Raw genomic sequence first — 17,854 nt, forward strand, 5'->3', positions numbered from 1 at the left:
TTAAAACAAGGCTATTTTACAGGTCCTGAGCAAACCAGCATGTTTTATCTGGTTTAACCCAGATCAGATTCTGTAGGATCCAAATCTCAGACTGTAGGGGGGAAAAAAAAAAAGGAGAACAGAAGTTTCAGAGCACACAGAAGAGTGTAAAAGTAGGCCATTCGGCTCCTTAAGCTTGTTCCAATGATACCAACAAATCTATTTTTTTGTTCTGAATTCTGCATTCCCAATCCTGAAGCTAATAAATAATAAAAAAGATTGAGTGCTCCAAAAGAGTTGCACAGCCTTAAAAAAATAAATTATCTTCAGACTCCTAAAAAAAGGGGACCCCCACCTCAAACTTTTGTTTTAAAGTCCCCTAGCTGCATAGAGTCACCACGAGAGGAAACCTTTCCATGTACACCTTGTCAAGACCATTCAGGATTTGTACACATCAAGTCACCCCTCACTCAACTCCAGTGAAAACAAGCCCAACCTTGGTCAATTTATTCTCATAAGGCAACCCACTCCGATAGTTTACTCAATTGCAGCTTCCTCTGGTGGAAAGTTAACATTCCCCCATTGCTTATATCTGGAGTTTTAACATCAGGTTTAAAGAAAAAAAATCCAAAGTTTGCTGCTGCAAAATCTAGGTGAAAGTTGTGAAAGTGGTTAATTGGTCTTGAAAAAAACACAGGTACACTGCTCAGGATCAATTGTGTGGTGCTAGAAAAGCACAGGTCAGGCAGCATCTGAGGAGCAGGAGAATCAATGTTTCAGGTGTAAACCATCAGGAATTCCTGAAAGAGGGACTATGTCCAAAAAGTCAACCCCCCTGCTCCTCAGATGCTGTCTGACCTGCTGTGCTTTTCCAGCACCACAACTCTGATCTCCAGCATCTGCAGAGTGGTGAAAAGGAGGACTGCTTGGGGGGGGGGGGGGGGGGGGGGGGGGGGGAAGAAAAAAAAAGCTAAATTTGTATTCATACATCACCTTTAACATAGCAAAATATCAAGGTACTCCACATGTGCATGCAAAAATCAGACAAATAAATAATTCACCAAAGTTTGATGGTGTGGTGACAGAAACTTGCAGGACAATATACAGTTAATTATTTCACTGATGGATAAAACAACCCAGATGCTAATGTAAACCATTGCTGATCTATCCAAACAACTCTGGTTTTTGGATTGTTTCAGAAATAAAGCAGGAGATACACAAACTAAAAAGTCCTCTCCCAATTGCCCACAAAAGAGACCCTCCAAATCAAGCTCAGACCTACACACACCTTCCTGTCATCAGCTGCCCAGACAGAGTTTGGTTTGAAAGCTTGGCATCTAAGAAATACTTCAATGTCTAGATGGGAGGGTTATCATTTCCTCACTACCCAAGTGCATTAACTGGAAAATATAGCTTCCCTTTGGACATTTAAACTTACAATTGGAGCATTCACCCAAAGTAGGAGCAGCATCATTCTGCTCCAGAACTCAAAAATCAGCTCAGTCCAAACACGTGGAGAAGAGTCAAGTTCCAGAGACAAAAGGGGATACAGAGACTGTAGGCAATTGAGCATGTGAAACCAAGTAAAACTGAAGGAAAATGGAGGGAGAAAACTGACTGGAGTCAGGTTCAAAAATAAAATGAATGGTTGTTGTAGGTGAAATTATCTTAATACCAGTACATCCTGCAGAAATCCTCAGTGACAACTCAAACCCATTTTCTTCAGCTACTTCATGATCTGCCTAACATAGGTCAGGAGCAGGGAGGTTCATCGAATGGTCAGCACTATTCACTAATAAAGTTTTCCATGGCGATATATAACAAGAGCTAAATGTTATCCTTAGGTTTGTCAAGTTGCATCCAACTGCAAGGCAGTGACTGCCTTAGACTAAAAAGTCGAACCAGAGCAGAGGCTGGAAATTCAAGAGTAATTCATCTAACTCAAGACTATACAGTCTGTAAGGTTGAACTGGTGTTGAACACTCTCCACTTGTCTGGATGAGTACAACATCAACATATTTAGGAAACTCTACACCATCTAAGTCAAAGCAGCCCAATTAATTGGCACGCCAACTAACCATCAACACCTCAACATTGAAGAGGAGAATCACTGGTGCGTAGCTACATACCTACAAAAGGTGCACTACAACAACTTACCAATGAGTCCTACTTCAACAGCACCTAAGCCCCCAACTTCTACCATCTAGAAAGACAAGATGCAGGTACATGGGAACACCAGTGCCTGCAAATTTCTCTCAAGTCACACATCTTGACTTGGAATCATTTCATCACAACCTCATTGGCCCCAGGTCAGAATTCTGAAACTTCCTCCCCAACAGCACTATAGATGCTGCTACAAAGGAACGTGGTTCAGACAAAAGCTCACCACCACCTACAGGGCAACTAGATACAAAAATCACATACTGGCCTTGCTATTGGCATCCACACAAAATGAATTGAAGTCCAATGCCATCGAAGTGAAGCTTTTAACAGTGTTATTTGTAAGAGAATCAGTACTAGATGAAGACTGTTTCCCAGGCTAAAAACAATTCCTTAATGAATAGAAATCAGGGTTATTGAAAAAAAAAAGGTACCTGAGAAACAAAAAATCAGTCTGAGTAAGATTAATTTGCTCCAAGAATCTGGAAATTTAAAGTCAAATCAAAGATGTCAACAGAATCAAGTGTTCCACATGACACCATTAATCTTCAACTCCAATTCAAAACAAGGGGATGTTTCTTCAAGGACAATGACAATTCCCAAATTACTGCTGCAGTTAAGGGTAAGGGTATCTTCTCCCCCCTAAAAAGGGGAGTAGAGTTTATAAAAAACACAGACTAAAGCTGTATAGACCCAAAATCTGGAGACCCCAACTGGCATGGTTGAAGATTGGCTTGGTCATAGGGTTTGCATTGGGGCAGGGAAAAATGTGACAGAGATAATAAGGCAGTAATACTTGTTTTCACAAATGTAAATTGAAAGATACAAATTTGTTTTGACAGAGATAGCCCAGCTTATAGTGTACACACAAGTAATAAAATGACATGCAAACCTCAATTACCATTTGAAAACGGTACATTGATGTTTTAAAAATGAAAATTCATTCACTTAACTGAAAACCTATTTAAAAGGACATGTGGTTGAATCCAACTGTTTGTTTTATGGTATCTTGGACCTCAGGATGTCAAAAGTAAATTTGACATGGTTTACACTGAGTATAGAAAAATGCTGCAGGAGAAAGAGGACTGCAGATGCTAGAGATCAGAGTGGAGTGTGGTGCTAGAAAAATCACAGCAGGTCAGGCAGCATCTGAGGAGCAGGAGAATCAACATTTCATGCATAAACTCCATCAGGAATGGGGTGGGGTGGGGCAGTGCTCAAGGGGGCTGAGGAAAGGTAGCTGGGAAGGAGATAGGCAGATAGATGTGAGGGGATGGGGGTGGTGATAGCGATAGGTGGGAAAGAAGAGGGACAGGTATGACAGTTAAGAGGGTGGAGCTGGGTTAGATCTATTGGTGGGGGTGGGGGGGGGGGGGGGTGAGAAAAAAGGGGAGGGAAAGGAAAGGGAAGGGAAGCGAGAAAACTGGTGAAATCCACATTGATGCAGTGTGGTTGGAGGGTCCCCAAAAGAAGAAAACAAGGTGTTCTTCCTCCAGGCATTGGGTGGCTAGAGTTTGACAGTGGAGGCGACAAAGGACTTGCATATCCTTAGTGGAGTAGGACACAGTTGAGGTGTTCAGCCACAGGGCAGTGGGGTTGGTTGCTGTGTGCCCCAGAAATGTTCTGCAAGTTGACGTCCTGTCTCTCCAATGTAGAGGGGATCACAGAGAGCAATGGTATTGTGTGGAAGTGCAGGGGAATCTTTGTCAGATGTGGAAAGCTCCTTTGGGAGCTTGGACAGTGGTGGGGGGGTGGAAGCAGGGAAAAGGGTGGTGGGTGGAAGATTGTGGGCACAGGTTTTGCAATTCTTGCGGTGGCAGGGAAATGAAAAAAAAAAAGAAGTGACAGGAGGGAAGGAGGGGGAAAAAAACCATGGACTTGACAAGGGAGTCACAGGGAATGGTCTCTGAGCAGGAAGGGAATTATAGGATGGTGCGGCCTGTTTGTAAGTGTTGGAGGATGATGCTTTGCATCAGGATGTTGCGGCAGGGGTGGGGGGTTGGTGGAGGCAAGGACCAGGGGAGGGGGTTCTTCTGTCCTTGTTGCAGTTGAAATGTGTGGGCTTAGGAGGACAGAGGTGCAGAAAGTGGAGGAAGATGCATTGAGGGCATTGTTGACCACATTTTGGGGTGGGTGGGTCAGAAACAAAAACAAAAAAACCACAGGATCCTTCCACATCCAAACACCGATTTACCAGTACTCATACATAGTGTCTGTTGCTCTCACTGATCTCCTCTACATTGGGAAGACAGGATGCCAACTTGCAGAATGTATCCCAGAGAGAGATTTTCTCAAAACATGCACCAAAACAACCTCACCACCCAGTGGTTGAGCACTTCAACTCCCCCCTCCCATTCCACCAAGGACATGCAGGTCCTGGGCCTCCTCCAAACTCTAGCCACCTAATGCCTGAAGAATGCCTCAAATCGCTCACCTTGGTACCAGTTGACCACATGGCATTGATGTGGATTTCACCAGTTTCCTCTCCCCCACCTTATCCCAGATCCAACCTTCCAACTCAGCACCACCCTCTTGACCGGTCCATGTCCCTTCCCACCTACCAACCCCCCACCTTCATCTACCCATCATATTCCCAGCTACCTTGCGCCCCCCCCCCCCACCCCCAAACCCCCCCAGTCCTGATGTAGAGCTAATGCTCAAACTGTTGATTCTCTTGCTCCTCAGATGCTGCCTAACTGGCTGTGCTTTTTAGCAGCACACAGATTAGGAAAATGCTACAGCCTAACTAAGCACAATACACAAGTGGAGACCAGAAATGAAATGGCTGCACTTTGTAATGTCTCGAATATAAAGTGACTATATTTAAAAAATTAGTTGTGCATCATGTTTGTTTTTAAAAAGCAGCAAATGATTACCAGGATTGCAGAGAATTGTAGAGACCAATATTAGTCAGTAGTGGTATGTGGAATATTTTAATTTTCAGCATTAAAAAAACCAAGGCTCATACTCAGAACTTCAGAAAATAAACACATCCATTAAAATAAAAATAATTCTAGCAAAATAATAGACAAGAATTTCTCACAGCCAAGAACTGAATAAATGATCTAAAATGGAATCCTTATCTTGCAGAAAGAGGGTACAATTACATGATTAGAAAATGAGAGAGAGTGTCCTAGTTCAGATTTAAATTCAAAAACAAAAGCATACAAATATTTTGAAGGAACCATTTATTTTCACTTTCAGAGACTGCATTTGGGAAGAGTTTTATATTTAAAAAAGTACTGTTTAAACAAGATCCGGGAAATCTCAAAACAAGTAAATCCATGGACAGAATGAAATGGGCAGTTCCACACAAAACAACTGGACAAATCTAATGTATTTAGAGACTTTTATGCTTATAATAGAAGCAGTCAAATGGCATTGAAATACTCAAAATACCAGTAAAGCTAGCAAAGCTTCAATTAGATCATTCAGAAAGTTTATATTCACAGATTTGTAAGAACATGGACTATTTCCCAACCCTGAAGGAAATTGGTTTTCAAATTATTTTTAAAAATACATGACATGTTTTTAAACAGCTGAACTAACAGTTTAGGTTCATTTCCATTCTTCACAATAGAAACACTGCAGCTCAATTGCTTCAGGTCATCCAAACCCTGGTGATGAGCAACACCCTGTGATTTAAATCTAACTCCCAAAAAGTTATTCTAATCTTAAACCATTTTAAATGTAGACATTTAAATCAGGTCTGAAAAAAAAACAAAAGTATTGATATATAAAAAAAAAGTAGAAATATTGATCAAAGAACCAATCCTGGGAATGTTAGGAAACTAAGCAATTAAATCTACAGCCCTTACTATTAAAGCTTTTAACAGATTGCTGCAAGTGATAGAATATTAAAGAATGCCAACTGTAAATGCCATTGCCAAAATCAAAACCTCAGCTTTTGCAAATTTAGTTAAAAACACTGGATACCTCAAGTTAGGAAAAAAGAGCAATTAGCTAATTACTCTCCAATCCTAACCGATTGTCTTCCAAACATGGAGTCATAGTGAATGCCTTTTGCACCAGGTTATTAAGTTACTGTCCAACTGTATCTTCAAGTCACACAAAATTACTTTTGCTTATACAATATGCAAAAGCTAGTGATCCTTTCCTTATTTCTTCTGGAAGTAGTGAAGGTTGATATCTCGCTGTGAACTAACTGAATTTTCATTACGAGTAGAGACCCTCTTTCTTCTTTTACTCATCACAGAGAGGAAGGTTAATATTATTGCCAGGATCAAAACTACACAGAGGATAATAGCAATTAGCAATTCATTAAAACCAAGGGAATGCTTCAAGTCAGGCTCTGTAAGGAGAAAAATATCTACATGATTTTCTGGGAACCTTTTTGAACAAGTGCATTAAATAGAGATAGTACAATATTATTTCCAATAACCTCCCATTTTAAAAAAGGGGTAAAATTTTTCCTGAAGGTTATCTCAAGTCCTGTATTTTGAGATATGGCTGACAGCTTTGGTACCATTAATTAGTAGTTTAATGCCAATTTCATGCCAATACTATCATTACGGGAAAGAAGAGTAATTGAGTGTGGTATTCTGAAGAATGTGCTAAGGCATAGAAAGAATGACCAAAGCAGATGTTTCTCCTCTGGAGATCAAATCTACAGAATCAGTATGGTCAGAAAAAAAAAATTGGCAAAGGCCTTGAATAGTTAGAGTGCATCAATCTTCACAGCTGTAAACTTAAAATTGCAAATCAGAGGTTATAAAAGGAGTCTTAAAACGAAGTATACAGTATACTATTTAAATAGAATAATTACAGGACTTATGGTATTGAGGAATCTGGGTAACCTGTTACATGAAATTGGTTTGTAATCACTTGCTGTGTCTGCTTGAAGACTAAAATAGGATGTTGTTTATTGCAGGGGAATGGAATTTAAGTGTAGGGGGGTTTACTATACCTGGACAAGGCAGTGGGGACCACATCTGAAGAACAGTACAATTTTGGTTTCCTTAAATATTGCATTAGAAGCAGCACATAAAAAGCTTCAACCAACTCATTCCTGGGATGAAGGACATTTCTAGAAAAGCTTGTCCAGTTTGAACTAAACCATCTCCTTTATATGCCAGAGTGATTTTACGGAGTTAGTATCTTGAAGCAACCTTATTGGCAGATACCTGGAAGTGGTTTCCATTTTTGGGAAAGACGAAAACATTAGGGAGATAAATTTGAGGCCAGATTAAATTGATTCTTATTAGTGAGGGGAATAAAGGCAACAACAAAAAAAAGCCAGGGCCAGGGCAGCTATTGTTATGGATGAGTGGAAAAAGTTTGCAGGACCAAACAGCCTACTCCAGAAGTCCAACTTTTATAGCTTCAGACCAACATTCAGAGCATGGCATCAAGATTCACAGATCAAGTAAAACCAGAAAAACATTTTAGCTTAACTATTTCACAACTAGAACCTTCAGTTTCTGCTTTTTAAAAAACTTCCCAATTAAAAAGTAATTTTTAACAAAAAAATTGTTACTCAATAGAAGTGACACCACCAAGAACTTTCATTGATGTTGGAAACAAAGTTCAGCTTTGCAAGCAGTGACAGGATTTAACTTTTTAAAAAACCCTTAAAAAAATTTGCAAAGCACGTAACTTTCACAAGAATCAAACCAGATTTTTAATGTTAAATGGAGGTAGTTCAGAGGAGCTTCACTAGATTGATTTCAGATGTGAGGGATTTGTCTAATGAAGAGTGATTGAACAGTTTAGGCCCACACTGAGTTAAGAATTAAAAGGAGATCAAATTGATGTCTATAAAGATACTAAAAAGGGTTTTGACAAAGAGGAGAGAATGTTTCCTTATGGGAGGCAAACTAGGACAGAAGGGCACAGTTTTAGGATAATGGTAACAAATTAAACAGAATGGAGGATTACTTCTCCAAAAAAAGGGTCATGCATCTGTGGAATTCACTCCTGAATGTGGCAGATTCCAGGACACTGCATTAAATTTGAAGGAGAGAGATTTTTATTTTAGTAAACTGTTTAGGGTTATGGTGAGCAGGAAAAGGAGCGGAAGTGGAGATGAAACCAGCCATGGTTGTATCAAATAGCATGGTAGGTTTTAGGGGCTGAATTGTCTGTTTTTGCTCCTAGCTCTTTTAATGATGGAGACCAGCAACATCCTGTGGCTGTAAAAACATTTTACAACAATGGATGACTCCATTCTGTCTGCAGACTTCCAACATAATGGGATAATCGTCCATTAGGGTTCATCCAGAAATCTGTTATACATACATTCTGCTTTTAAAAACAGACCTGGTCAACTGTTAATTTAAGAAAAGAAAAAACAGGCAAAAGAAAGAAAGATAGTACAGGGGAAGAGATTAACATGGTTTAACATGTTATAGGACTAAATACCATGGAAATTCAGAATAATAAATAGATTTGAAATCCATTACAAGGAGGACTTCTTTGAACTCCGATACATATTAATGTGGAAAGAGGGGCACTTCCAAAAGTACTACACTGTTTTAATTGTATGAAATGCAGATTTAATGAGGAATACATTTATATCACTAAAAATAGCTGTTTTAAATTAATGGCTATGCAGTCTATTTAAATACCTGATTTTTCATTAGCGATACATTCAATGCCAGAACCATTAAGTGAACGGTCCTCAAATCCCTCTATACATCGACAAGAATAGAAACCAAAGGCATTGAAACAATCTGCTCGAGGGTCACACATAGAGAGCCCAGAGGAGCATTCGTTTACATCTGCAAAAGTGAGGAAAGAGCGAATGGTCAGCAAATGCTATAAAACCCCAACTTGAAAGTCAAGGTCTCATTTAAAAAAAAACAAAAAGAAATTAGGCAAAACAGTTACAAGTTAAGCAGGAGTGAATTACCTTCAATGGATTTGAAGAATAGTGTGGCTTTTCCATGTCTGAGATTAGCTACATGCTTTGCCTTCAGTTGGTTTAACTGAATTTCCAGTGGGCCATAAATGTCCTGACCACCAGGATTGAAATACAGCCAATATGTCAAGAACAGGACTGGAGCATTGATTCTGGAGTTGAAGAAACAAACAAACAAAGCCTTTGAGAGAGTTTAAGAGTCTCTGGATTAATCCATACTTAAAAAAAAGTTAAGAAAACAATTCAATTGAGGATCTACATCTACATCCAACAATCACATGGAACACAAAACCAGCCACAGAGCTATAGATTAGCATTAGCCAAGTGGTTCACTAATAACCTCTTCTGGTTGGGCCGGTGTATGTTTTCCAGGCCCACACTGAACTGTCAACTGGCTTAATAACCACTCATCCGAATAACATTGCTGCAGGAATATTGCAGTGGTTCAAGTGGGAAAGAAAGACTCCCCATTGTGCCTTTCACAGCTTTAACGTATTGGAAAGCACTTCATACTCCATTAACTGTACTTGAAGTGGAGTCACTGTTTTAATGCAGAAAAAAAAAAATGACAGTCAACTTAGAGCAAACTGCAATATGGTAGAACACAAAGAACTAGCAACAGTCAGCAATTCAGCCTCTTAAGTCTACTCTGCCATTTGGTAAAGTCTTAGCCTCAACTGCATTTTTCCACCTGCTCTCCATAAATCTTCAATCCATCACTAATTAAAATCTGTGTCTATCTCCAAATTTACTCAGACAACATCCCAGCATCTGCTGCAATCAATTCCAGGCAGCTACCCATCAGCATCAAATTATGACCCTTCAGTCAAGATGGTGCAATTTTAAAAAAAAAAGGAAAAAACATCTGTTCTGTATCTACTTTGTCAGTTTCCTTTTGCATCTTGTAGACTTCAACTAGATCTTCTCTGAACTCAAGAGTGCAGGCCTAAACCATTCAGTCTCTTCAGAAGAGAGACCCCCTCATCTCTGGAATCAGAGTGGTGGACCTTTGAACTGCCTCTAATACAACTACATCCCTCCTCAACCAAGGGGACCAAAACTGTACACAATACACCAGGTGCAAACACACTCATGCCTTAGACAATTGCAACAACACTAAATTTTATTAGTCTAGTCTTTAAGTGATAAATGTCAAAGTTCCATTTGCTTTATTATGTGCATGCTACTTTTCTATGACTCATAGAAGGACACAGATCCTTCTGCACTGAAGTACTTTGGAGTTTCTTTCCATTTAGATAAGAGTTGCCCATGTTTCTGACCGAAATGGATAACCTCAATTATCCACAAGAACTCTGCCTAATTTTGGTCTATTTACCAAACCTATTGATATACACAGACAGAGTCAGTTATACAGTATGGAAACAGACTCTTCACTCCAACTCATCTATGCTGACCAGATATCCTAAATTAATCTCATCCAATTTGCCAGCATTTGACCCATATCCCTCTAAACCCTTCCCACACATTGTCACTACTACCACACACCAGTAAACCATACTACAAACTGGCTCATGTAATCTGATGCAAAGCAGGTTACTTCACACAAAAAAAAACATTTCAAAATTGTGGATGCAGACTCCAGAGTCCCAGTGGGACAATGGACATAACCACCTTATTGATCTCTTTCACTGCAGCTTAGTCAGTGCCCCATTTTTAAATTACTTATTTGTGGGATGTGGGCATCACTGGCTGACCATTTTATTGCCAATCCCCCACTCCAAAAGTTTCTTGGAATAATTCATATGGACTGGCCAAGCCAATGACTACATTCATTTGGTGGGGTCAATCCAGACAATGAGGTATGTGCCCAACCATCACAATGACTAGTCCAGTGTAGCACTTCAATACCACCCAGGATTTGGGTCAGATAGCACTTCTGGAAGATGTCCAGTTTGTATTGTGCTGATATAATGATAACAGTACCTACCATGGGCAGGTGAAGTTTCACATTCACATCGATTGTGCTGCTGAAAGCAGCATTGGTCTTTCAAAGTGTGAACATTAAATCTTTACATTACACTCCCCAAAGATATTGCTTTCTAGATCAGAAGTGGTTGGCTTCCGTCACATACTGTTGTCCAAATTGGGATAGGGAAAGTGGGAGGCACTTTGCAGCTATGCATTTATTGACTTCGCTTTCTTTAAGCAACCTTTGTAGTACAAAACAGGTAGTCATGTCACCAAGCATGACATATCTGGCCAGAAAAAAAAAATCTTATCTGCAAAGTCCAGGTATATCAATATCTCAGGATATGTGGAGGAGCTGGTGTTGTACTGGGGTGGTCAAAGTTAAAATCTCAACACTAGGTTATAGTCCAACAGGTTTATGTTGAAGCACTAGCTTTCAGAGCATGGCTCTGTCAGGTGGTTGTGAAGTCTAAGATCTTATACTCTACAACCACCTGATGAAGGAGCAGTGCTCCAAAAGCTAGTGCTGCCACAAACTTGGACTATAACCTGGTGTTGCGATTTTTAAAATGCATATACATCCTCAGACAAAGTTTATCACTCATGTGTGGGCAAAGAATCAATAGTGCATATGCTGGTCTTAGTGTAGCAGTTGGAGATACAGTGAGGTTATAATACACTGCTCCACATCCTGCTATTACCTGGATGACTGCTAATGGATGGTATTGAAAACCTTCTTGAAATGTATGAAGTTGATCTTGTGGTACTTTAAGCTGTACTATTCAAGGATGAAGACGTGCTCTCAGCATTATCTGCCAGCCCAGGTACTGATACCAAGGACATACCTATCCAACTGTTGCAGTCACAGTCACAGCCACAGCCTCCCTCCCTTTAGCAGCTGAACAGTACTGCTCACCCATCACTGCCCAGATTTTGTTCAGCAGCTCAGAGCTCTGTTCAATGTTCTTGACATCTTTCAGTAACTTTGTTGGCTTCTCACCTTGATCCCACATGCCTCATGTTCTTTCAGCCTCAGAGCTGGCTATTTCTCAGGTTGATTTAGCTGCTGAGCTCATTTAGGAATTCCAAAAAAAACACTCCATCCTTTTCCTCCTTGTCCAGAGCATCAATATAGCTTCAGCTATTTAGCTGCTCAACAGTTTAAAATTTTAGAGCCTTCACAACCCCTGACAGATACACCACCCCTTCAAGTGCTTAATGGAAACAATTTGGAATTTACCTCTCAATACTACGAAGGAGTAATTTCTTAAGTGAAGGAGAAAATGTTGAAAGCTGGTGTTTAATCTAGGGGAGAAAAAGAGATTAGTTTTTTTTAAAAAACATCAGAATTTGTTTTGAACACTCAGCACAAGGAATACTCACTAGATTTTCAATAGATCTTGCAACTCTTTTCTCAATCCCTTCAAATTCCTGGAAATTGTCACCTTCAAACTTCACTCCAATAGTTACTTGAAATAAATAACCTAAAAATGGAAGTTTAGATTTTTTTGGGGATTATGGAGGAACAGAAACAGAATTTTACAGGAAAAAAACCTCAGTCACCATGGTAAACCTAAACTTCTGGGTCCCAGTTCCCTGTTGATCCACTAGAGTCAGAGTGGTACAGCATGGAAACAGACCCTTCAGTCCAACCCGTCCACACCAAATATCCAAACCCAATCTAGTCCCACCTGTCAGCACCCAGCCCATATCCCTCCAAACCCTTCCTATTCATATTCTGGATTAGTGGTGCTGGAAGAGCACAGCAGTTCAGGCAGCATCCAAGGAGCAGCAGAAAAAAAAAAGCGACATTTCGGGCAAAAGCTCGTCATCAGGAATAAAAGCTTTTATTCCTGATGAAGGGCTTTTGCCCTAAATGTCATTTTTTTCCCCGCTGCTCCTTGGATGCTGCCTGAACTGTTGTGCTCTTCCAGCACCACTAATCCAGAATCTGGTTTCCAGCATCTGCAGTCATTGTTTTTACCTTCCTATTCATATACCCACTCAAATGCCTCTTAAATGTTGCAATTGTACCAGCCTCCACCACATCCTCTGGCAGCTTTTTCCATACACTTACCACCCTGTGTGAAAAAGTTGCTCCATAGGTCTCATATCTTACCCCTCACCCTAAACCTCTAATTCTAGACTCCCTGACCCCAGGGAAAGAGACTTTGTCTATTTATCCTATCCATGCCCCTCAATTTTGTAAACTTCTGTAAGATCACCCCTCAGCCTCCAACGCTCCAGGGAAAACAGCCCCAGCCTGTTCGGCCTCTCTCTATAGCTCAGATCCTCCAACCCTGGCAACATCCTCGTCAATCTTTTCTGAACCTCTTCAAGTTTCACAACATCTTTCCGATAGAAAGGAGACTAGAATTGCATGCAATATTCCAAACAGTGGCCTAACCAATGTCTTGTACAGCCACAACATGACCTCCCAACTCCTGTACTCAATACTCTGACCAATAAAAGGAAAGCATACCAAACGCCGCCTTCACTATCCTATCTACCTGCCACTCCACTTTCAAGGAGCTATGAACCTGCATTCCAAGGTCTCTTTGTTCAGTAACACTCCCTAGGATAATGTATAAGTCCTGCCAAGATTTGCTTTCCCAAAAATGCAGCACCTCGCATTTATCTGAATTAAACTCCATCTGCCACTTCTCAGCCCATTGGCCCATCTGGTCCAGATCCTGTTGTAATCTGAGGTAACCCTTTTCGCTGTCCACTACACCTCCAATTTTGGTGTCACCTGCAAACTTACTAACTGTACCTCTTATGCTTGCATCCAAATTATTTATGTAAATGACAAAAAGTAGAGGGCCCAGCACCGATCCTTGTGGCACTCCACTGGTCACAGGCCTCCAGTCTGAAAAACAACCCTCCACCACCACCCTCTGCCTTCTACCTTTGAGCCAGTTCTGTATCCAAATGGCTAGTTCTCCCTGTATTCCAGGGAATCTAACCTTGCTAACCAGTCTCAGAGAACCTTGTTGAATGCCTTACTGAAGTCCATATAGATCACATCTACTGCTCTACCCTCAATCTTCTTTATTACTTCTTCAAAAAACTTAATCTATATTGTGAGACATGATTTCCCATGCACAAAGCCATGTTGACTATCACTGATCAGTCCTTGCCTTTCCAAATACATGTACATCCTGTCCCTCAGGATTCCCTCCAACAACTTGCCCAACACGGAGGTCGGGCTCACCGGTCTATAGATCCCTGGCTTGTGTCTTTACAAAAAAAAAAAATTATTCATTTCTCTAGAGATGAAATGTGTATCCACTTTTTGACATGGGATGGGGAGGCTAGGCTTGAACAGCCCATTACATACATAAAATTTCTGAAAGCACCCAGTTACTCATCATATTCTATTGGTTTATAGGATTAAAACACTTGACAGTTTAAATCTCTCTACAGAAACTTGTTGGTTTAATGATTGGAGCCCCAGATTCACTGGTTTGCCTTCATAACCAAAGCCACAGACTCAAACTTTTTGAAGACAATTCAATCACAGTTTCCTGCTCAAGGCCAAAAACAATAAGCAAAGTGAAAAAAAATTAAGATTATGCGATGAGCTCACTTCTTGATATTCATTTGGGAAAGAAAAGTGGTTAGTGATTAAAAGGAGCTGCCAAATCCTCACGATAGAGGAGCAGCATTGCCTAAAGCCAGTTCCAATAAGGTCCATCTTCAGTGTTCCTCATCTGCTCTGCTTGATATCTGGATTTCCCCAAGTTCTACAAGATCAAGGAACTGATTTCACTTTAGAAAAAAAGAAAAATCTGCCCACTTTAAAGATTTGCCCTTTGGTTTGTGACAATCCTAGTAGTTCTGTAAAGATAGAGAGATTGTTGCAGATGGAGTTCAGACATGGGCTTGGAGACAAGTGGTCTCAAAATGGGACAAGGGCAGGGATGAGGAAACTATTTGGATTGAGAACCTATGAAGTTCAAAAATTTTTGACTCATGGGTAACTAGCTTTATGGAACTTAAGCTCATTGCCATTTCAATTCTTAACTTCTACCATCTGGAAATCAAATACTTATATTTAAATTAGACATTTTAGTCAATAAAGTTTAGCGATTGACCTAGAACTAAATCTTACAGGAATTTTTTTAAAAAGTCTTACCTCCAGGATAAATTTTGCTTGGATCAAATAATACATGAATAATATCTGAAAATTAAAAAAAAACATCATTCTTGAAGTTTCAGTTTGGTGAATTGATACCATAAGCTTGAAGCAGAGGTTTGGATGTGAAAATTACAATCAGTTGAACTAGTTACTGAAGTTTGGGTTTGTCCCAGCATTATTTTAGATGTACAGACTAGTGTTGGAAAAAAAAAGTCAGTTCTTTTTAGATAGTTTCAAGACAACATAATTTGAAAAGAATAAAGCACCTATACCAAATGTTTGTATTAAGCAAAGTTTAAAGAGCACTCTTTGCACCACACGAGATGAAAATCTTCCTTCCCTCAAAACCATAATAAAAAAAATTTCCAGTAACTTGATCTAGCTTTCTAAAAAAGGAGTGCGACTGAATTTTAAAAAGTGCTTAAATTTAGTGTTCATTCAGACATTTTCCACTTACTCACGTCTAACTTCACTCATGGGATATGGGCATTACTGGATGCCATCATTTATTACTTATCCCTAGTTGTTGAGAATAGTCGTGAGCTGCTACAGTCAGTGTGCTGTAGGTAAACCCACAATGCCTGTTAAAACAAAAAAGCGATTTCCAACTTTTGACAAAAAAAAGAAGTAGTATTTCCAAGTCAGGTAGGGGAGACGGTTTGCAGGGAATCTTGCAGATGGGTGTTCCCACATGCCTGATATTTCCTTCTAGAGACTGATATGGTCATGGATTTGGAAGGGCTTATGCCCAAAAGATCACACTCCTAATCCTTGACCTTGTGCTCACCTAGTGCCATCCTTTGATGGACTCTGCAACATGGATGTTGTGCCAATCAAGCAGGCTTCATCCTGGATGGCCTCAAACTTCAGGAGTGTTATTGGAACTGTACCCATCTTGGCAAGGAGAGTATTCCATCATATTTCAGATGTGTGCCATGTGGTCAGGAAGTGGGCTAATTGCCACTGTTTGTGGTGGGTCCAGTTCAGTTTGTAGACCATGGTAACCCCCAGGATGTTGATAACGGGGAGGGAAAGAGAGTGATGGTAAAGACCATTGAATGTCAAGGGTCTCTTACTGGAGATGGTGGCTACTTTGCATTTGTGGGGTAAAAATATTCCTGGTCATTTTCCAGCCAAAGGCTGCATATCGTCCAGATCTTGTTGCATTTGAGCATGGACTGCTTTAGTATCTGAGAAGTGGAAAATTATGCTGAGCATATTCTGGCCTTTATAGAGGGAAGGTCATTGATATAGCAGCTGAAGATGGTTGGACCTAGGACACAGGAACTCCTGCAGAGATACCGACCTTCAACTACAGCCATCTTTCTACATGCCAGGTAGGACTCAGCAGGGGAGGGGGCATACAGAGATAACCCCAAGTCCCATTGGCTTGTTTTGCTAGGGTTCCTTGGTGCCACGCTCAAATGTCTTTGACTTCAAGGCTGCAGTCTCATCCTACCCAAAATTCCACTCTTTTGTTCATGCTTGAATTAAGGCTACAAGAGGTCAGGAGCAGAGTAGCCCTGGCAGAACCAAACAGAGCAATAACATGCCCAGTAATGCCAAGTGCTTCTTGATAGCATTGTTGTTGACACTTTCCAAGTGATCCAGAATGATGGGGCAGTAATTGGCTAGGTTGAATTTGTCCTGCTTTGTGTATAGGACATACCTGGAATATTTTCTCATTGTCAGGTAGATGCCAGTGCTGTAACTGTATTGGAACCGTTTGCTCCAGGGCTTGTACTTAGGGATGCAGCAAGTCTTCAGTACTCTTGCAGGAATGTAATCAAGGCCTGTAGCCTGCATGTGATACAATAAATGGTTAGCAGCACTGAATACTGCAGAGTGAATTGAATTGGCTGAATGCTGGAGGCTACAAGAGCAGGCCCAGATGGATTATCCAATTAACACTTCTGGCTGAAGATTGCTTCACCCTTATCTTTAGCTTTGATGTGCTGGGCTCTTCCAAAGATCAGGATACTTATGGAACCTCCTTTTCCAGTGAGTGGTTTAATTATCCATTACCTTTCAGACCTTCAATCTGGTCCATTGCATATGAAATCACTTAGTTCTATCAGTCACCTGCTAGTTGGCTTGCAAATCCGGTTGTTTGGTAGCTTCACCAGGATAAACACCTCATTTTCAACATGCCTGGTGCGGCTCCTGACACACCCACCTGCACTGTCCATTAAACCAGCATTGATCCCTGGGCTAGATGGTAATAGTGAGCAGGAGATATGACAGTGTCGTTTAAAGACTCTAACTGTACTTGCATCTACCACTTCCTTTGGCAGTTCATTCCACATACAAACTGCAGGTTTGAAAAAGTTTCCCCTCCTGTCCTTAAATCTTTCTCCTTTCACCTTAAGGTGCACCCTAGTTTTGAACTCCCCTTATCTATACCCCTCATGATTTTAAGATCTCTAAAAAGGCCACCCCTCAATCTCCTGCACTCTAGTGAAAAAAAAACCTTGCAGCCTATTCTACTACCGACAACATCCAAATAAACCTTTTAGAATCCTCTCCAACTTAAAATATCCTCCCAAGAAGGTAATGACCGGATGTGAACACTGTACTCCAGAAGAGGAGTCACTAATGTCATGCAATGGACCTCCCAACTCCTATACGCAATAACCTAAGCAATTAAGGCTAAACCCCTAAACTGCCCTGTCTAGGTGTGACACAAATTAAGAAGTTATGTACTTGAACCTCTAGATCTGCTCTAGAACACTACCCAAGGCCCTACCATTAATTGTACAAGTGCT

The 17,854-nt window shown here is 40.5% G+C and overlaps 1 protein-coding gene across 1 annotated transcript in view; it reads right to left on the reverse strand.

Moving 5' to 3' along the window:
• LOC140483376 (uncharacterized) overlaps positions 1-17,854 on the reverse strand; it is a 51,386-nt gene that overhangs the window by 18,273 nt on the left and 15,259 nt on the right. The window contains exons 3-7 of the mRNA XM_072581600.1: positions 15,087-15,131; positions 12,332-12,432; positions 12,189-12,253; positions 9,011-9,171; positions 8,727-8,879 (exon numbers count right to left, since the gene is read on the reverse strand). Of these exons, the coding sequence (XP_072437701.1) occupies positions 8,727-8,879; positions 9,011-9,171; positions 12,189-12,253; positions 12,332-12,432; positions 15,087-15,131 (525 nt within the window). The remainder of the gene's footprint in view (positions 1-8,726; positions 8,880-9,010; positions 9,172-12,188; positions 12,254-12,331; positions 12,433-15,086; positions 15,132-17,854) is intronic.

Source organism: Chiloscyllium punctatum, chromosome 11 (assembly GCF_047496795.1).
Source record: "Chiloscyllium punctatum isolate Juve2018m chromosome 11, sChiPun1.3, whole genome shotgun sequence".
NCBI classification, from domain to species: Eukaryota; Metazoa; Chordata; class Chondrichthyes; order Orectolobiformes; family Hemiscylliidae; genus Chiloscyllium; species Chiloscyllium punctatum.